The sequence below is a fragment of the Typopeltis vanoorti genome, chromosome 21 (assembly GCF_054136105.1).
Source record: "Typopeltis vanoorti isolate ZY-2024b chromosome 21, IOZ_Tvanoo_1.0, whole genome shotgun sequence".
NCBI lineage: Eukaryota > Metazoa > Arthropoda > Arachnida > Uropygi > Thelyphonidae > Typopeltis > Typopeltis vanoorti.
Genome location: NC_143569.1, coordinates 101,603,725 through 101,625,903, shown reverse-complemented (window position 1 = coordinate 101,625,903; position 22,179 = coordinate 101,603,725). Strand labels below are relative to the sequence as shown.

General features: G+C 34.3%; 1 protein-coding gene across 1 annotated transcript in view; it reads right to left on the bottom strand.

The window, feature by feature from the left end:
- Positions 1 to 22,179, bottom strand: part of LOC150095155 (solute carrier family 35 member D2-like protein) — a 173,193-nt gene that overhangs the window by 113,196 nt on the left and 37,818 nt on the right. Inside the window, exons 4-6 of the mRNA XM_090411219.1 lie at positions 20,700 to 20,767; positions 10,815 to 10,886; positions 1,909 to 1,977 (exon numbers count right to left, since the gene is read on the bottom strand). Of these exons, the coding sequence (XP_090267345.1) occupies positions 1,909 to 1,977; positions 10,815 to 10,886; positions 20,700 to 20,767 (209 nt within the window). The remainder of the gene's footprint in view (positions 1 to 1,908; positions 1,978 to 10,814; positions 10,887 to 20,699; positions 20,768 to 22,179) is intronic.

Sequence of the window (22,179 nt, the reverse complement as noted above, 5' to 3'; positions counted from 1 at the left end):
TAGCATCCTATAATGCACAGAACACTGTTCTCTGGTGTGTGTTATGCCATTCATTACACAGTTTTGTGCATCTATTTTTATGAATTCTGAGTCTTTATATGAAAAAACCAAATCCCATACAAATTATGAAATTGAAATGACAAAAACAAAACATGCATTGAATTGATTCAAGAATTACAGAGAGGTGAGTTTTATTTAAGTTTTAGCTTAAATTATCTAATTAAATTAAAATGGTTCACAACTTTTAGTAAAGATCTCAAATAACTGATATCAAATTCTGTGCAGCCAGAACATTTGGTCTATATGATACAGAAAGACAGTGAAACAATGCATGCAATGCCATATATATCTAAACAAAGGTGCATCTTAAATTCAAAGAAATATAGTCAATTCTCACTGTAACATACTCATAGAGACAACAGGAATATTCTGTTATAGTGGATTATTTGCTACAGTCAATTACTTTTAGCACAGCACTGTGCTTAATATGGCTTGGCTTGTGATTTTTTAAATTTGCATAATGAGCAAGTTTGTTATAGCAATGTTTATTATAGTGAGAGTCAAATGTAAGGTAAATCTTGGAAGTTTTTCCACTTGGTTATACTATAAATTAAAGATGCCAAGAAATTATATTCTTGGTTTATCCTTTGTCCAAGTGTAAGCAAACAAAGTTTGTGCATGAAGTAATTTCAGGATTGGGCAACTTGTATATAGAAACTAATGACTTCACATCACTTGCCTCAGTGCAAAGCACATATCCTTATGGACATGCATAATGCTATGCATTATACATGCCCATATTATACAATTAATTCAAATATGGTTGCATATTTGCATTAATTAAATTTGGGAGACTGCTATCCTAAAAGCAACACCCACACAGCTGTTAATTCCCCCCCCCCCCCACACACACACAACATTTCAGGATGCCAAAATAGGACTTCAGATCTTTTGTCCAATTACAATTGCATTGTTTCACTTAATCACTGTCACGTATACATGCTTTGATGCTGCTGATTTGAAATTCAGCAAAATATAAGCAAGTTAATAAAACATCTCTTTATAAATATTTTTTTATCAATAAATAGCGCCTGTAGTATTTTCAGGAATGGGGCAACTCATATATAGAAGCTTATGACTTCACATCACTTGATTAGTATCTCATAATGCAAAGCACATATCCTTGCAGGCATGGATAATGCTATGCATTATGGGAAGGGCCAACTACTCGTTTTTTGACCTTTATTGAGGGCTCATCAGTGGGGGGCAGACCCAGAGGTGATATGAAAAATATGAAAATTATATGAAAAGTCATATTTTCATATAAGAGTAGCCAAAAGGCATCACACTTCTGCATCACTTCAACCTTAGTATCACCTCTGAGTCTGGCTCCCACCGATGAGACCTCAAGAAACATCGAAACCAGTCAAACTTTGTTTGCTTACACTTGGATAAAGGATTAAACCAAGTACATAATTTCTTGGTAACTTTAATTTATAGTATAACCAAGTGGAAAACTTCCAACTGACTATGTAAGTTTGTGCACCTTATTCACCTATTGTTTTTGCTTATTATTATTAACTAATACTGTTTGCACATAGTTCACTCAAGAAAGGTAGTCAGACCATTAAAATACACACACACACACACACACACACACACACACACACACACACACACACACACACACACACACACACACAAAAGATACTAGCTATAAATATGAAATGCTTTTATGAAGCTTTGAAGCTATAAAAAAAATCAATCAAAACCTCTTAAAATCAATGCTATGCATCATAAACCTTCCAATCCAATAACTATTCCTTTGGTTCTTATAAATTTGCTATAGTGAGAGTTAAGTACACCACATCATTCAATATTAAAACACAATAAAAATATGATACATACATGGCAGCAATAATTGCACCTCCCACAGTGGCCAAAACAGAAAGGACAATAGTAGTAGTTTGTTGTATCCTTTAAAGTAGAAAATATCTAATAATTACTTATAAAAAAATGGAAAAAATCTTTTGGCATGTTTTATATTATAAAGAATTATTATATATATATAAATTATTAGCTTATTATAAAGAAAGCAAAACTCTTAATGCAGATGAAAAATCCTCTATATATGTGAAGACCTTTTATGAATTTTATGAAAATACAGAGAGTCTAAGATCTTATGCTAAATGCACATGTGTTCTGGCATGCCAATTTACACGTCGCAGAATTGCCATCTTTTCTTCTACCGAAATACATTTTCTGTCTTTTTTCTCCATGTTACTAACATGGATAATCTACCACCGCAAAGCAACTTTCACACGCTAAATTACGTTGCAGAAATTCTGCAATATCAATTCGTACTGTGATTGAAAAATCACGATATCGCTCATCACTACAGTACTGCTGCATGCGCGCAAGTCACCATGATGGTGGAAATGAAACTACAGCTGAAAGCAACACCACCTGAGAACAGAAATGTGCAGATTTCCGCTGAAATCGATTCGAAAATCAGTATTGCCACCGAGAAAAAAAAATACAAATCACGGGAAATAACATCCACATCAAGTTGTTAATGGCAGGAAAATAATACATCGTGAGAATAGGCCTTAAGACGGGACCAACAGAAAATGACATAAATGGCAGGAAAAAGTAAATTGCGGGAACGTAAAAACGGGGTTTTACTGTATATTTTTTATAATTCAATTATACAATGATAATATATTATTTATTTCTCGAAGGTAAAAGAATATTAGAAAAACAGTAAATTTAAGTGCAAATTTATTGTTATTCTCTTATCCTAAGAAAGTAGGATAAGGAGTAGAATACCAATAAAGGTAATTTCATAATGTAGAAGAGTCTTCACACATGACTCAAAACATATATTCTACTTTTACTGTGCATATAATTTTTATAGTAATTTAAATGATATCTGTACCAATATTATAATAGGAATGTTGGATACATAGAAACTCTGAACATAGTAGTATATACCTGTCTTGTTATAGGTTGTACAGATGAGATGTTGACTGAGATGAGAGGTTGTACTATATTTGTTTAACTTGAAAAAAATTCAAGTTTACAGGAGAATAACCTTCACACTTTTGCTTCAAATAGACTAGCTCAACTTAAAAAAATTGATTCCTATTCTTAAGGACTTTCTATTCAAAAGACATGACATTTTTCTGATAGGTCCACATGAATGTCAGAAGGAAAGAAAAGATTTTAAAAAAAAATCAATGTAGCTCACTGGGAAAAATAGATTTCTGTTACTTTTTTTTTTTTGCTTTATGACATCATGTTATATAAAATTCAATGCAGCAAAAGTTCCTGTAATTTAGCATCAATTTTTACAGAAGTCTGTCGCATTGTAAATAACTCTAAACTACTCATTGCTGAAAATTTTGTAAACCCATGTGGGTATGTGAAAAATGCAACAATGCAAAAATACTCGTAAATTTTAAGTTAAATTAGTTGTTAAGATTGTGCACTTATTTAATTCTCAGAGTGAAATTGTATAGATGACCTATTTTTGAAGTGTTTATGCCCCAAGTGAAAGGAATTACAGAGGATTAAGTATGTGAAAGTGAACAATAGTTTGAGGGTCGCGGCCGCTGACGTCAAAATGTTCGCAGGATGTTCGGGGGTCCCTGAAAAAAGGAACTCTTGCTGCCCTGCAATGAAGGTCATGACAACTGACGTCAGCATGCACGTGGGACATTTGGGGGTCTCCGACCCTAAAACAGGGACCTGAAGAAAAGAGTATATAGGGGTCTAAGAAGGAAGGCTCGTGCTCTCTCTCTTTCATTTTCACATTCTTCCTGGGACAGTTTGCAGACCCAACTAGAGTTCATCAGAACGCATCTGTGGCTATGGATAGCGATGGAGGAATTTCTGCACTGAATTGCAGTTAGGAGTTCACTCAGTGCATCGGACGCAGGGTGCCTTCGACTCGATCCAGTACCATCGGCAAATGGGACTCACTCTTCCTGCAAGTGAATCCACGAGGAGACAACTATCGAGCAGTACAAAGAAGGCCTGCACAGAAGAACATGTCGGACAGCCTGCAGAAACAGAGTAAGATTGCAAGGACTTGAAGGAAAGTATGTGACACAATGGACTTGTGAGTACATTTTCCAGTATTATCAGTAAGGTGCTTAAGGAGAACTGTGATTTTCTGATTGTAACATTCCTAGAACTTAAGTGTTGTAGCAGACAGAAACAAATTAGGACTGAAGCGTAGATATGAGATAATTTTAGGGAGATGATATAGCAAAATTGAGACATCGTAGGACATGAGGTTTTTCTCTCTCTATGTAAATGATTGATTCTTTAATCGTTTAAGGTTATAAGTTAAGGTTAGATTTAAGATTAAAAGTGAGACTGTATAAAATGTGCGGAATAGTGTAATATTTGTTTCAAGTTGCCTTAAACATGTTTTGTTTGTTAAAAGGAGACTTTCGCCTGATCTTTACTCAATGCACTGCCTTAAAAAAAATAATTGAACCTGTGAATAAGGGAAACTAAGAAGTAGCTGCAACTGTAAAATTAAGCCTTAAAGTATCAATAGAATTATCCTATAGGCGTTATAGCTCATCTCTGATGCTTATTAATTAGGAACTTAGGTTGCACAGTCACAAATCAAATAAATTTTCCTTAAGTTCCTTTCAGCTTAAGAGATTGCTATCAGTACCTGAGAACTGTCTAGTACTTAGGTCAATTCTCTAACAGCATCACCATAGGAGCATTAGAGACTAATTGTGGGGAATAAGACAAGAGATATCATAAGGGATAGGATAACTTTAAGAAAGTATTAAAGTACAATTAAGAGAATATAAAGGTAAAATTAATACAACGAAACACGTGTTTACAATGGTGCAATCGACATGTGTTAACAGTTATGCCATATCCAAAATAATGTAGAATTAGTGTTCCCACGTTATCACAATTTCAATGTCTATTCCAAACTGGACCTAGTGAGTTTTAGGATCAGAAAACATCAAAATATTTGCTTGCAACCTAGATTCCAGCCAAGATCTACTTTTTGAATGGGTGAAACATCATCTCCATACACACAGCTTGTATTTCAGTAATTTGGGACACCCATCCAGTGTTTTAAAATACAAACATGCTGACATGTATCTTCCTGTCATCACATGTGACCTATACTGGTAAACAAATCTACCACTAGAGATGACTGTACATCTGTATATTATCAAAAGAACTTATGGACTTCAAAAATGAAATGTTATCATAGGATGCTTTATCAGTTCATGACACTGGCAAAAAAGATGTATCATCCAGCATTATATTTACATCTTGCAAAATAGGGAAGTCAGACAAAAGAACACATGCACTTAACAGACATAACACACTGACTCAAGAGCCTTGGTTGCTTCTGCCATAATTCAAAATAATCCAACATTATCAAACAGTGCCGGCAACATTATAAAAATCTGAAGTCACTATCTCAGTCAAAAAACACACAGAAAACCCAGGAAGTTAATACCAAAGGGATTAAAAAATGCACACTCAGAAGGTGAGAGAGAAATCTTGATAATCTGATGTGGAAATGATCAACCAGGATTTCAGGTTAATAGTATCCTGCTATTAACCTGAAATCCTGGTTGATCATTTCTGAAAATCTTTAGGATGCTTTTAAACTGAATAACTGTAAGAAATTTGGCATGAAAATCAGCAATAAAAAAAAATCACTTACATTTCCAATGCACAATTTTTAAAAAGAGAAAATGGCAAATGAAAGATGGCAACAGAAAATTGAATGAGCAAAGCTGAATTGGGAAGCCAGCCAAATAAATTTATATAGAATAGGAAAGAAATTAGTCAAAACGCAAAACTACTAGTATACAGAACAGTAATCAAATCTTGACTTATAGATTTGAGAGTTGGGTTAAAAATATAAACTTCTGATCAAAGACTCAAGACAAGATACGAGAGTTCTCCAAAAAATCTATTTGCTCAAAGAGCGAACAGATGGCAGTAATGGCAAAATCATACTAAAAATGAAGATATGTGAAAGGAACTTAACACTCAACATTCCAGAGTGAGCAGAGCTAATCTAAAGGTATAGTCATTTAAACAATTTGGGGGAGAGAAAGGTTAGTGTTTGATATCAGGATGGCAGGGAAAAGATCTACGATTAATAATAGTGCCTTAGCAAAGAAAATGTCAGATCTGACAATATTAGAAAAGACCTGACAAAATAACAGAAAATCAACAGTATTTTTCCAGATTAATCTGGAAAAATACTGTTGATAGAAAGTTAGTAATGACAAAATTATGTAGTACTAACATGAGACTATATATCAGAAATTAATTTTACATATCAATCCCCACCACCCCCCACACACACACGAGTCTAAAATCTATAGCAAACAGTGCTGTGTTTGATTGAAGATGCAAGTAAAATAATACTGTAACTGCTAAGTTAGTAACAATATCATCATCATCATCATGAAATTCCTGCCATGTACCCTCAAGGGGTGTACAGGATATGATAGTTACTACATGAAAAAAATTACATCATTACTAAATTCCTATCTACAATTTTCCTCCAAATCAGTCTGTTACTTGTTAAGACTTCAAAATTATCAGATCTTATATTTCTTTCGTCTAAGGCACTTTGTACCATATCAATCCACCTATATCGTGATCTTCCTCTGGGTCGTTTTCCTGCTAACCTGGCAGAGAACACTTGTTTTGCTAATCTTTCCTCTTTAATTTAAATGTTCTGTTTAAATGACCATACCACCTGAGATTAGCTCTGCTAACGCATTCCTGGATGCTGACAATGTCAAGTTCTTTCCTAATATCCTCGTTTTTAATATGATATTGCCATTGATGCCAATCTGTTCACGCCTCTAATCTTTCTCAGGACTCTCATATCTGCGGTCTCTAGTGTTTGGTCAAGTATTTTACTTCTGACCCAGCTCTCAAATCCATAAGCTAAAACTGGTTTGAACACTGTCTTGTATACAGCTAATTTAGTGTTCCGACTAATTTCGCTCTTATTCCATATGAAATTATTCAATTGACTTCCTACCATACCAGCTTTGCTGATTCTGTTGTCTATTTCCATATTTAATTTACCATCTTCACTAAAAATCGTGCCTAAGTAGCTGAAATGTTTCACTTGTTCCACAGGTTCTCCATTCACAACACAGTTGACATTTTCAATGATTCTGCCTATTTTCATTGTCTTTGTCTTTTTATTGCTGATCTTCATACCATATCTATTACAACAGCTATTCAATTTAGTCAGAGAATCTTCCAGACTTGTAGCAGATTTATTTAGAAGTATAACATCATCTGCATAAAGCAAAGAGCTGACATTAATGTCTCCAATTTTGATATCATGTTTAATACCAATTTCCTTCATAATGTGATCCATATAGATAATGAATAACAGAGGGGATAATGTACATTCTTGTCTCACACCAGATTTAACATTAAACCATCTTCCTGTACTTCCTTCAATTCTAACTGCTGACTTACAACTCAAATAAAGACTAAGTATTGCATGATATAATGCCCCCATTGACACCATATAACTGTAGCGTATTGAATAGCTTCTCTCTTGACACCTTATCATATGCCTTTTCCAAATCGACAAAACTTAAATACAGATCTTTGTTATATTCCCATGCTTTCTCGACTTGTCGTAAAGTGAAGATCTGATCCTCTCAGCCTTTATTTGGCCTTAATCCAGCTTGTTCTTCACCAAGCTTTTCTTCCACAATTCTTCTCAACCATTTCTCAAGTATACTTGTATAGATTTTGCCAGGAACACTGAGTAGGGAAATACCTCTGTAATTCTCACATTCAGTTTTATTTCCCTTTTTATATATGGGTACTATGAAAGCTCTACTCCAATCATTGGGAATTCGTCCCTCTGTCCAGGCTTTCTGAACTATACAGTGCAGCCACTGTAAGACTCTTATACCACCATACTTCAGCATTTCTGGTTGAATATCATCTACTCCTGCTGCCTTTCCACATTTCAAGCCTTTGATGGCTTTTTCTACTTCAAGTATGGATATGTATTCCTGACTGCATGCCTGGTCAGTGTTTTTTACCACTGTGCTATCATTAGCAGTTTTTCAAAGTAATTACTCCATACTTCAAGGATATCTTTTTCTCCTGTTTTCATGTCACCTTTATCATCTCTAACTCCTTTTACAGCACTCTTTCCTCCATTCCTAAGCTTCTTCAACAACCTCCAGAATATTTTGCCACCTTCGTGATATTTATTTTCTATATTCTTGCCAAAGTCCTCCCATGACTTTTGTTTAGCTAGTTTTACACAGTGTTTAGCATTTTTGCATTTGTCTCTGTATTCTCTAAGAGCACAAGCTGACTTATTTGCCAGGAACTTTTGATATGCTTTCTTCTTTTCCTTCACTGCCTCTTTAACTTCCTGTGTCCACCATGGAGTTCTAATTTTTCTATCCTGCAAAAAAATTCACCACATGCCTCTCTGCCTGAATTAATCAGGGCTTTTTTCAAGGCTTGCCACTGAATCTCCAAGGTTTGATTCCTGTTCTCAAACTCTTTCATTTTTTTCCTTCAATAATCTTTGTGTATTTTAGTCTACAGTTCACATCTGAGAGCTGCTCAACTTTTATTCGCTTTAAAACTTTCTTACATGTTATTTTTTTCAATATGAAATTCGATTTTATCCTGCTCAAGACTAGATAGCGATCACTTCCAATTTCAAATCCTCTGTACACTCTGGTGTCCTGCACCAGGGAGAAAACATCACTATCAACAATAACATAGTTAATGAGACTTTTCTTATTCCTAGCCTCTTCTCTCCATGTGAATTTGTGCACATTTTTATGTTGGAACATGGTGTTAGTAATAACCAGTCCATGTCCTGAGCAAAAATCCAACAGGTATTTGCCATTATTATTAGCTTTGATCTTTTCTCCAAATTTTCCCAAAATATTTTTGTATGTTGCACAATCATTTCCTACTCTGCTATTTAGATCCCCAACAAGAATTAACTTTTCCTTTTTCATTGTGTCAGTTGCTTTTTCTAAAGCTTCAAAAAATTCCTCCACTTCTACCTTAGTAGAACCTTCTGTGGGACCATAGGCACAAATAAGTCTCATTGTCCAGTTCCCCATTCTCATATTTGCCCACATTACTCTACTTGAGATTGCCTGCCATTCAAGAAAATTAGCCTCGTATTTTGTGTTGAATACTATGGCTACACCTTCTTTTCCTTGATTGTCATTGCCTGAATATAATATTTTAATATTATCTTTGGTAATAATTTACATGTATTATATGGAAAAACATGAGTTACTTTTTTTCACATAATGTAGTCAAGAAAGAGAAGAGGATTTTACGGTATTAATTGCTTTGTTTGCAAATTAAACCAGTTTCAGCAGACTGTTTCCTTCCAAAATGTATCAGTTTATTCCAGAGGCAGAAATTTGAAGATTATTTTAGTGCTGTGATAAGAATATTATTTGGCATGCCACCTTTTTGCCATTATTACTGCCCTATACAATTACAGTGTGGGGAACTCACTTCACAATACTTCCATTTACACCACTTCAGAATAACATCAGTTCAGCTATAAAGAGAAAAAAAATTTAATAACAGAAATATTTTTCCTATAGAAATAGAAAATTTCAAACAAATTAAGCATTTGAAGGAATTTTGCATGCCAGTTCTTGGGAAGTAGGGAAGAGGTTATAAGAAGAAGGGAAGCTGGTGAAGGAAGACTAACTAACACATAGAGCAATAAACTTGATCCATTCAATGCTACAATTATGATGAATAAATCCGAGATAATCCTTTGACTCATCAATTTATGTTAGCAGACGATCCAAGAATGCATTAATGTGGGAGTAGGAGAAAATGGAAAAAGTACTTGTTATATGCTGATGATCTGAATCAGTGCAATATCCACCCTTATGTTAGTGTTAATTATGGATGAGTCGAGCATCTGTTCAATGAAATGAATAAAGAGGTGACTGAGACTTTTATTTCAGGTTCACACAATGAACCAATATTCATAATGTTCAAGTTACAGATGAAGCTAAAAGAGCCAATACAGAGGTGGCATGAGAATTTCCAGCATATTTCTAATGCACTGTGGATGAGGGTGAATATCCTCACATAAAGTGTTTTCTTTCTATTTAATTTATTGGACTAAAATAGATGGAGTTAATTCAGGGAGAAGATGGGTTGATTTTTGTAGGCCTGGTATGGATCTCATTGACTCATTATATATAAAGGTAATCAATATTTTTTTTTTATTATCTTCTATTTTTTATTTTTTTATGCTAATACCTCCCAGGACCCAATCTTGGAGCAAACTGTGCTTGCCCTATATTTAAATTAAAGTATTTGTTATAATTTAATATATTTAATTATTTTTTAGTTTAATTAAATTAAAATTAATTTAATATAATTTGTTGGCCAGCCTGGCTGGCCGAGTGGTTAGCATATCTGTTCTCCAGCCAAAAGGCTACGGGATCAAATCCAGCCGTGGGCATGGATGTTTGTGATCGTCTGTGGAAATACTAGTGGTGGTGGTGGTCGGCAGTAGATGCATGGGTGTAGTTGCGGTCAGTTGGTGGATTAAGTGGTGGAGACAGAGTTATAGAGCAGGTGCCCTCACTCAATGAGTCTTTGAACTCCCTGGAGGTGTATAATAATTAGTCTGTGAAAAAACCCATAAAACATTTCTTAAGTAGAACAATGAACTTTCTTATATAAGATAGAAATTTTAGGTGCTACTCATTTGTACCCTTTACAAATTTTAAAAAAATACTTACCTAAGCACGAAGTATTCACCAATTAGTGTCATCAAAATTGTAAACCTACGCAACACAGTAAACATAGGCAAACTAAAAGAGAAGTAATTCATTGTATTAGGAAAAGGCAACAAAATAAAAAATAAAACAGTTATATCATATTACAAAGCTGAGAGATTATTTCTCCACACAGAAAGAAATTTCCTGAATATAACACTGATAATCATTCTTCAAATTTAATATTAAAGCATCAAACATCATTTAATAAAGATACAAATAAAAAATAAAGCAACTTGCTCCTGTATTTTATGACTAAAGAATATTAAGTTCAGTTTATTATTATGTGCAATAAAATAACAAAATTTATAACTAATATTCTTATTAATAGTGACAAAAACTTTTCAGACATGAAGATAATTAAGTTATAACTATGTGCAGAAAAGAAAATGTATGAATATACAGGGGATGCAAGGAGTGTAAGGTAACACACTGGAAGTGTCTAATTATAGGCTAGTTTGTGTGTCATCAGTAGTTGTTAACGTCTTGGAGAAATTAGTGAGGGATTATACAGCATTGGGCAGATGAGGGTGATGTTATCTGTAAGAATCAACATGGATTTGCTAAGAGGTGCTCATGCTTTAGTAATATGAATGCCTTTTATAATAAAGTGACAAGAGCAGTTGATGAGGGGAAAGGCATATAATGCCATTTTTTTGGATTTTGCAAAGGCATTTGACAGGGTGCCACATGATAAGCTGATATTTAAGTTGCAGCACATGGGTTTAAATGTCAGGTTAGTCAACTGGATTCAGGATTGGCTGTCTGAAAGGTATCAGAGAGTTGTGTATGGTGAGGCAATATCAAGGAAGCAGAAGATTACAAGTGGGGGCTCCACAGGGCTCAGTACTGGGACCTGTATTGTTCAATGTCTGACATTGTCAATGGATTGCAGGGTGATATTCAATTGTTTGCAGATGATGTGAAGCTGGGAAGGGTTAGCAGTGATAGTGCAGATGTGGCAGCCCTGCAAGAGGATTTGAATAAACTAGACATATGGGCAAATGAATGGAGGGTGTCAGTTTAATGTAGCAAAATGTAAAGTCTTGAAGTTTGGGATCCATTGATGGGAGGATGCATACTTGAGGAAGTAGGGGGAGACAAGATCTGGGGGTGATGATTAATAGAAAACTGAAATTCAGGGAGCATATTGCAAAGGTGGTGAAGGTAACCCAGAGGATTGTTGCAATACTGAGAGGGATGCTGACCTGCAGAGATAAAAGAGTTATCATTCTGTTGTAAAAGACCCTAATCAGACCACACTTAGACTATTCTTCTCAAATTTGGTCCCCAGGATTTGAATGGGATAAATTAACTGTGGAAAGGGTACAGAAGTGGATAACAAAGATGGTTTCAGGACTGTACAATGTCAGGTATGAGGATCGGCTGAGGGAATGTGGACTGCAGAGTTTGGTGGATAGAAGAAGGAGATGTGATACGATTGAGACTTTTAAACTGTTGAGGCAGTTACAGGGTTGACACTGGGGAGTTCTTTCACCTGGTGGAACAGCGGGAAGGAGCGATGACAAAGGGCCATTCCTGGAAGTTACGAAAGGAAACTGTGAACAAGAGGGTGAGGAGTGGTTTCTTTGCATTCAGGGTGGTTCAACCACCCTCCATGCAAAGAATGCAATGCATTCCACCCTCCATGTTGCGTGAAGGGTGGAATGCATTGCCTGAGAGAGTGGTGAGAGCAAGAACAGTCAATGAGTTCAAGGAGTGGTATGATAGACTTCGTGTTTCCTAAGAAGGATCTCCCACGATGAGTCTCTTAAATCCATGGAGGCCTGAATAATAATCATTTTCAAGAATTTTAATAATGCTATCATGGATATCATCATTACTTATTAATAATTACTAATTATCAGTTACTTTTTCAATTGCCTGCCTATACAATCATGTGATCAGTTCGTCTATATTTTCTTACTAAAATTCCAGAAATTATACTATTTGAACTTCTTGAATGGAATTCAAATTCCTGTTAGTTTTTTTTTTCTCTCTATCTAAATATATAAAAAGCAATAAATCTTTGGTGGCAATACCTTGTTAAACTTTGAGACTTTATGAAATATTGCCTTTTAAGTATAAATGGCAATATAACAGAGTTATTCCTTGCTCTATCTGTAATGTAGATATCATAACTAATTTATTTATAGTAACACTGGCAACACAATTCATAGGGATTTATAACATGACTGAAATGTAATTCAATGAAAAATATAAATTATACATACATCAGAAGATTGCTGGTGACCTGGATTTTCTAACAGTAGGCATTTAACCTTTATCTCTTATTTTTTGCTTGCAAGAACTTTTGCATAAAAATAAGAGATACATTTCTACTAGGTTTGTTTCTTATTCTTTCATAACAAATAATACTTTTAATACAGTTCAAACAATGTGAATTAATAGTTTTTTATCAAAAATTTTCTTTCTAACTGAACTTCTATTCATCAGCTCTTACTTTTCTATCTTCTAAAGCACCTCTAATTGCATCAATCCATCTAACATCTTTTAGATCTCTTTCCTATTAGTTTTGCTTCAAAAACACATATTTTGTCCATCTTTCACCTTCATTCAATACACATTTGATACTTACATTTTATATATGACATTTATGATGTCATTATTGTAAATTTAAAAGTTATATCATTTTTATAATAATATTATAACTGAATTGGATAAAGGGAATGAATATGCTATGTCACTGTTGAACTTTGCTAAAGCACGTTAGTAAGTATAAAGTTATACTTTATACTTATCACCATTCTGCTGGCATCCCTCACAAAAAAAAAATAATAATAATAATAATAATTTAAAAAAATAATAATAAATAATAAAATAAAACAATCAGTGCTGTTCCTTGGTATTAAAATTAGGGGTACTCAACTATATATCACCATGGTGAAAACCTTTGCTCAATTAAAACATATTCAAAATTGTTCAACTTGAAATTGCTATAAGCTGTTAGATCCTGAATGGAGAGCTTTACAAGTAAATTCTTTATTCAGGATTTAACATAATAAACTACTACTAATTAAGGAGATATCTGCACATCAGCTAATAATTATGAAGTATTGTTTTATGTTTTGTAATAATGTGTAGTCCATGTTTGCCATATAGTGAGAGTTATTGTTAGGTTATTTGTAATTCCCAAGTAAGCTGTCTAGTACATTGCGAAATTCTGAGAAAAATTATAAGTAGTAATCCGGAATTATCGCGTATAATCTGTACGAGTCGAGTGTAGCAATGGAAGCTATACCTACGCAGAAAAAAAATGACGTCAGAGCGGCTACCTAGAATAATGTAACCTGACAGGTTAGGGAGAGTGTAGGATCACCCAAGGGGCATGAACGATGGGGTTCGTGGGTGAAAACCACATCAAATAGAGGGCACCCGAATAGGGCGAATAAAAGACAAAGCAGGCCGTTTTAGGGGGCTTTTTGACCTTTTGATCTTCGGGTGCCGGATTCGAGATTTAGGGGGAGTTGGTCGGAGGATTTTCATGAGAAAGCGGTGGGCGACTACGGTAATGACGGACGGCAGGTTCTTTTCTTGAGAATGCTTGAAGATTTTCAAGCAGAGCTGATCGCGATACGACGGCCTATGTGGAATTGAGCCTTAGCAGAATGTCCCATTGGAGGTTTCCTGCGGAGCAGTAGACAGCACGCAACAGTCAGAAATGATTAGAAGAAAAAGCGTAGTACAGCGCCAGGCGCAAAGACAGCCGAAGAATAGGCAGTAAGGTAATCCAGACCTACATGAGTTGGCGGCATGAAATCTGGAAAGATCCGGTAATGTAAGAGTTTTCGTTCTATGTTAAAATTCGTTTAGAAGAACAAGAAATTTGTGTGCATTGTAACTAAAGGACACTAGTAGAGAACTTTTAGTGAGGATCTGACTGAATTAATTAAGCCCTTGTAGAACAAAGAAGAGTTGTTAATAGGCAGTAATTTGTGAATGGCTAGGCTTGCTTAAATGAAATTTAGAATTAAGATGATCATTGATAGAGTATTAATGAAAGTGTTCAATGTATATTCTGTGAGTAACTTGTGAAAGGAATTATATAGTAGTAGTATTATGCTTAAACCTAATCTTATCCTTTCATAATTGAAGGATTTAACTTGCTCTGATTCATTGTGATTTAGTATAACTCTTAACTTAGGGTGAATTTTGATCCATTGAGTATTTTAACTTACATAGCTATAAATGTTTTATGTTTTTCCAATAAACATGTTTTGTACCTTATACCTGAGTTTATGCCTGATTAGAATTCAAACCACCACTTATGAAATAGAACCTTTTTGGCGGGAAGGAATTTAGATATAATTGCTTAAGTGAGATTCGGTCTGTGACTGCTAACTGAATCTGCACAGTGCTAGCATGAGATAAAATATTGTGTATATCCTTTAGAATTTAGAATTATTTCCCTGAACAAGAGTCTCTTCAGTTATAGCATATTGGCTGGTGCAGCAAAATATAAATTTTGCCAATATCCGAAGAGGAAATAAATCTGCATTAATATTTTTGGGGCATGACAGTAGATTAGAAGGAGAGTTATTATAGAGGTAGAATTACGATATAACAATAGAGCAGCCGGTAGGATTTTGATTGTATAAGGTTTTAAGTAAGCAAAAGGATAGATTCAAGAAACAGTAAAATAACGAATAATAAGATTAAACTGAAGATTTAACAATAGTCATTACTATTTAACAAAGACATTACTATTTAACAAAGCTGCATGCATTCAGTGAAAAACTCAGTGTTACCAGTTGCAATCATAAAAAGTATAATGATTAATGAATTAAATCATTAGTGTTAATTAAAGCCATTTATTCCCTAAAAATGCTTTGTTTCTAAGGGTTGTTTTAGACTTTTGATGAGTAATCTATATAGTCTATATATAGATTTTTTAAATTAGGATTCAATATCCTTTCAGCAGCAAAACAAATCAGCAACTTCACATCAGTGTATTAGTGGCTCTGTATTTAATTCTGTCCCATTGTCACTGCATTATAGTTTATTTTAGCACTCCCTTTAAATATTTACATTTTGATGGTTAATTCTTTGCTACATAGTAATTCATAATGTATCCCTAGTGTTCAAAGAATAAATAGGTTGGGAGTGAAATAAATGTGCAGCCTTATTAAGCTAGAGATTCACAAGAAGAAGATGTAGAAAAAAATATCGTGAGAATAAGAGTGAGAGGAGTTATGAAATATATAAAGTTCAGGCCAGAAAAGTAATGAGTATTGTGAGAAAAGCTAATACGGAGTATGAAAAGAAATTGGCCATGCAAGCTAAAGGCAACCCAAAAGAATTTTATCATTATGCTGCAAGCAAAAGAAAGAATGAATGTAGAAGAATAACTTTATTGAATGCAGATGATACACGAGTGTCGGAAGCTAAGGAGATTGTTCAGTTAACGAGTGCTCACTTTGCTAAGATATATCAACCAGGTGTATGTAGCATAGCATGGTGCTACTGCTACATTGGATGAAGAGTTAGAGGTTCATGAAAATGAGGTTAAAGAGCTCTTGCATAACCTGGATAACAATTTGTCAATAGGGACAGATGGAATATCTGCCCGAATGAGTGAATTGGCTAGGCCTTTCACACATTTGTATAACTCGAGTCTCAGCTCAGGAATGATACCACAGGATTGGAAGGAATGTATGATAGTTCCATTGCACAAGGGTGGTGCAAAAACTGATGTGTCTAATTACTGACCTATTAGAATCTCTGGAGTGGTAGTGAAGATTTTAGAGAAGTTGGTAAGAACTTGCATACAAAAATGGGTAGACATTCTATACTCTGCAGGGAACAGCATGGGTTTACTAAAAGAAGGTCATGTTTTAACAATTTGCTCATATTTTATAACAATATTATGGCCCAGTTGGATAAAGAGATACACTATGATAATGTTGGATTTTTCTAAGGCATCTGATAGGATACCACACGATAGGCTGTTGTGTAAACTGGAGAATATGTGATTGAAAAGTAGCCTATTGACTTGGATCAGGGAATGGTTGACAAACAGATATCAAAAAGTGGTATACAATGGGTGTGAATCTTCCAGATTTAAGGTAACCAGTGGTGTACACCTCAGGGTTCAGTCCTTGGGCCATTATTGTTCAATCTATACATTAATGACATCAAGGCAGGGTCTATCATCAGATTTGCAATTGTTTTCTGATAATTTGAAGATAGACAGGGCAATTGGGGATGCTACTGATATTCAGCAATTACAAAATGATTTGACTAGACTGGAAATCTGGGCAAATGAAAATGGCTATCAGTTTAATGTTAGTAAGTGTAAAGTTATGCACTTTGGCGTGATTAAAGTTCCGGTGGCATATTATATTAGCAGGGTTATGCTACAAGAAATTGAAGAGGTAAGGGATCTTGGTGTATTGGTGGATAAGAATTTTAAGTTCAAAGGTCACATAGCAAAAGTTGCAAATACAACTCAGAGAATAATTGCTAAAGAATAATTGTTAAAGCAAACCTTGACATGTAAGGATAAGGAAGTAATTTTGCCTCTTGATAAGACCACACTTGGATTGCTGTGTGCAGATTTGGTCTCCCAAGTTCCAAGGGGATAAAGAAGCTGTGGAAAGGGTGTAAAGAAGAGTTACAAAGATTATATCTGGATTATGGGATTCAGGAGAAAGAGGGGATGACATGACAGAGGTCTATAAACTTTTGAATGGGTGTTATAGCATTTAAAATGATGAAATGTTTTGTTATATGGAAGGCGGGGAGAGAACACGGGGGCATCCATAGAAGTTAAGGTTGTTCTCCCAGAGAGAACAACCTTAAGTTAAGAGCTAGGTTTTTCTCCCAGAGAGAGCAGTGAGTGAGTGGAATAATTTGCCCTTATTGGTAGTGAGTGCATCTAGTGCAAATGAATTTAAGGGAAGGTATGATAGCTGGGTTGAGTAATTTACGGCCTCTCTCGATGAGTCCTTGACTCCCTGGAGGTCTCAGATAATAATAATATAATCTTCAATGATATATTTAATGATTATATTTAATAATATAATCCACAATTATTTTATAGTGACTTAAAAATTTATTGTAATTATTTCATCCTTACATTTTAAAACATTTTTGTTCAGCCTCTATTCTTTCCCATTTATTAAACTTTTTTTTTCTAAAGCCTTTATTCTCACAACGTAACAGTGCAATAAAATCCACTGAATCTTTAAGCACATGCTATGACAACATAAATTTAACAAACCATATACACAGGAATGAACCTACCTCCAAGAGAATTCTGGACTAGAACATACCAAGGAGAATACCACTGTGCCAAAGCTTTTTTATTAGTGTGGGTATTTTGTTTTGGTCTTGAAAAGTTTCACTGAATCGTAAACTTTTAATTAACAGAAGTAGTACAGCAGCTATTTTTGAGCCCATTTTTTGTGCAATGATGTTTGTAGTGTTGATCTTGAAAATGAGTATGATAAGTTTCTGAAAGAAATTGCTTAAAACACAAACGATATAATATAAATTCACAATGAAGAATTTATGGAGAACAACACGTGTTAGAATAATTACTTTACTTAAACTTTAGGAAAGTAACATTGACATTTCAATCTCTTTATTGAGGTCATCATCAGGAAAAATACATATGTATAAGATACAAGCTACTGCACTATACAAAAGTAAGATGAATTTAATGCTTGTTAATTATTTAACCTAGCATGACCTCTTATGGAGAAAAAATATATATAAAATAAAATAAATTTAAAAAATAAAAAAATTAAATTGAAAAATTTTTATAAAAACAAAATATAAACTTGGTTTTTTGAAACCAAGAATTTGAAATTATTAGCCAAACGTTTGTAAGAAATGGATACAATAAAAAAACGGTTCACAAGATTCTCAATAAAAATGCCACTAAAAACAAAAAGATTACAAGAATGTCATAGCCATACGCTTACATTAGTGGTATGGCTATGGCATTCATTAGGGGCATTTCAGAAAAAATAGATAGAACACTACTTAAATACAACATTACGACTACCTTCAAACCTCTGACAAAATTAAGAAATTTACCTAGCTCCTCCAAAGATCCTCTTCCATACCTGGCCCACCCAGGAGTTTACAAAATTCAATGCACCTGTAACCTACCTTACATAGGGGAAACAGGATGCACCATCTGAATCAGAAAAGATGAACACAAATGACACATTAAATACCTCCACACTATGGCAAAACTGGCCTATCAAACCACACACACTCGAAACATACAACAGAATTGACTGGAAAGGCACCAAATCCCTACACCACACCAAAACCTGGTTTGAAAGAAAATTCAAAGAAGCTTGTGAAATGCTAAAACATTATTCAAACCTTGAACAAAAATGATGGATGTTGAAAGTTTATTTTTCACTTGGTTAGAGTATAATAAAATTTCAACATCTTTCTCTAAATGCAGAGTAATTTATTAAAAAAGGGTGGCACATGCACAAAAGGGTGGCTCGGCAACTCCTATAGGTAGAGAAGACCTGTTAATGCTTCTGCCTGATATCTCCACTTGGGCCTGGCTCCCACTGAAGAGACCTCAATAAAGGTCGAAACTAGTCTGGGTAGTGGCCCTTCCCTTAATGCATAACATTAGACATATCCGCAAGGAGATGTGTTTTGCATTATAGGAGATACTGAGATGAGTGTTGGTAACTTGCTCCACCTTTGCAACGAGTTGTCCTGGTGTTGTACCACCTTACCCCAGTCCTGAAGATACTTTCAGGTGCAAACTTTGTTTGTTCACACTTGGATAAAGGATTAAACTAATTTTATTATAAAAAAAATGATGGATTAATCATTCCAAGAATATGGAGGATCCATCTGCAATCCAGATAGCAACAAGAACAAGCTCAAAGAGAAGATCTCAATACGAGAGGACTTTAGAAATGTTTAATGTAGTTCTGTTTATATTTTGTTTTTATTCAATTTTTTTATTTTTTTTATTTTCTCCACAAGAGGTCAAGCTAGGTTAAATAATTAACAAGCATTTAGATTACACTATACAAAAGTAAGATGAGAGTCATGTAGCTTGTATCTTATACATATGTATTTTTCCTGATGATGACCTCAACAGAGGTCGAAACGTCGAATGTTACTTTCCTAAAGTTTAAGTAATTATTCTAACACATGTGTTGTGTCTCCATAAATTCTTCACTTTGAATGTGGACCACCATGTAACCTTAAAAGAATGAATTATATAATATAAATGGACCATATACATTCATTCTAATTGCTCATAAAATATATGAGCAATTAGAATTGAAAGAAGTACAGGGAATATGGTTTGACATCAAATGAAGTGTAAAGTAGGGATATATATTATCTTCATTTTCATTTATAATCTATATGAATCACATCATTAAAAAAAAATAAAAAATTATTTATAAGGATAAAATCATCTCTGCAGATGATGATTTTAAAATATACCCTTTAACAATTAAAGAAAACTGCAACAAACTAGTTAACAACCAGCAATAAAAACTGTGAAATTAGTCAGGAGAAATCAAAAAATGAATCAACTGGATTCTCAATGTTTGTCTTCAAGGGAAGTCATCACATAAGCTTTGGTACAGGGCCTCACTTTAAAGGGAAGGAAAGCATGCTTCCAAGTTCTGTTAAATATCCAGAAAAATGACTGAATGAAATCTACTTCTAATCTAGGCTCTTTCGCCATAAAGTTTGGTACTTCTGTTTCCTGAGTTCTAATATTAAATATCAATTATTTCACAAGTAAAAATTCTGCAAAAAAAGCTAAATATATGATAAATAATAAAAATTAAAATAATTATATATAAGTACTTTCAAACTTCATACCTCAAATGCTTTGTCCCACCTAAACCACATACTACATTGCCTATATAAAACAATGGTAAAGGGAAAACCTGAAAAAAAAAAAAAAGTCAGCTATAATTTTTAAAAAAATAAAATTTTTATATTATTGACATTTTGGGCAATTTTCAACTCAATTCAGTATATGAATAAAAAATTTTTTTGAACAACACTTTCTATTGACTGGCATAAAAAATTGAATATCAATGTCCTTATGCTGGTCTCCCAAGGACCAGCCACTTACTCTAGACCTACCTGGAGTTTACCAGGTCCCTTGTAGTTGTAAACTGTCTTGCTGTGGCCAAACAGGCAGGACTGCTAATATCAGGATATCTGAACATAAAAATTATATCCGTTTCCACCGTTATAGCCACTCAGGACTTGCTGACCATGCCTTGGACACCTGCCATAAAATACGTTGGAAGAAAGCTTCCTTACTACACCGCAGCAAGTTTAAATATGAGAGATTATTCTTAGAATCAGTCTCAGCCTTAAAAAAATTCCCCAAACCTCAATAAATTTGGATGCATGAGACTACCCCAAATATGGGAGGCTGGCATTCTTAGAACATCAGCCCAAACAGCCAAGATTAATACCCAATTTGTCCTAGGTGGCACCCTTTGGGACTCTAGGACTGACTTCAGTTGTTTTCTTCAGCTATTTTTTGCTCAGTTTTAGTGCCTGCGTGCACATTTCATTAATTTTTATGTTCCCTGAAGATGGTAATATAACATTACCGAAATACTGGAAGCATTAATTAAAGTTATTTAGTTAATATAATAATATACGTTATTCTTTCCTTAAAACGAACAGTTATGTCCTTAAGAGATATCTCCTTAAGAGAGATATCGATAGCTAACATTAGTTTTGACAATGTCCTTCGGTTGGAAAGACCTGGATTTGAATCCCATTCAGGATGTCAACAACCTTTAACATGATTTTTGCTAAAGGAGAATTAGATGGTCTCATATGTAAGTGGAAGGATTTCCTCCTCTGCAGAACTTGAGTTTTGACACCCCACAAAACAAACTGGCCAGAAGAACACAAGCCATTGACAGCCATAATACATTATTCAGATAGGATTAATTGTCCTATCAGAACATTAAGTAGATGTTTCAAAAGAAACCAAGTTACTTAGATGTGACAATTATTGAGGAAAATGGGATAATCTCCTGGAATATATCTTCAAGAAAGAGTACACAGGAAAGACGTCTTCTTTTTTTTTAAACTGGCAATGCCTCAGTTAGTATATGTTTTAATTATATTGTCCTATTGTGAAGAAGTTAGCTTCAACAAATACAGATTACAGTTTAATGGGTTAAGTTTCAAATTGTTGGTGCATCCTTGTGCATTCAGTTGCAAAGTGGATATGTAATAATGAGACACATGACAAGAAGATAAAGACTAAACACAGTCGCATGGTCTGGTTTTCTGCATCTCTATTGGATATATAAAAGCTTCCACC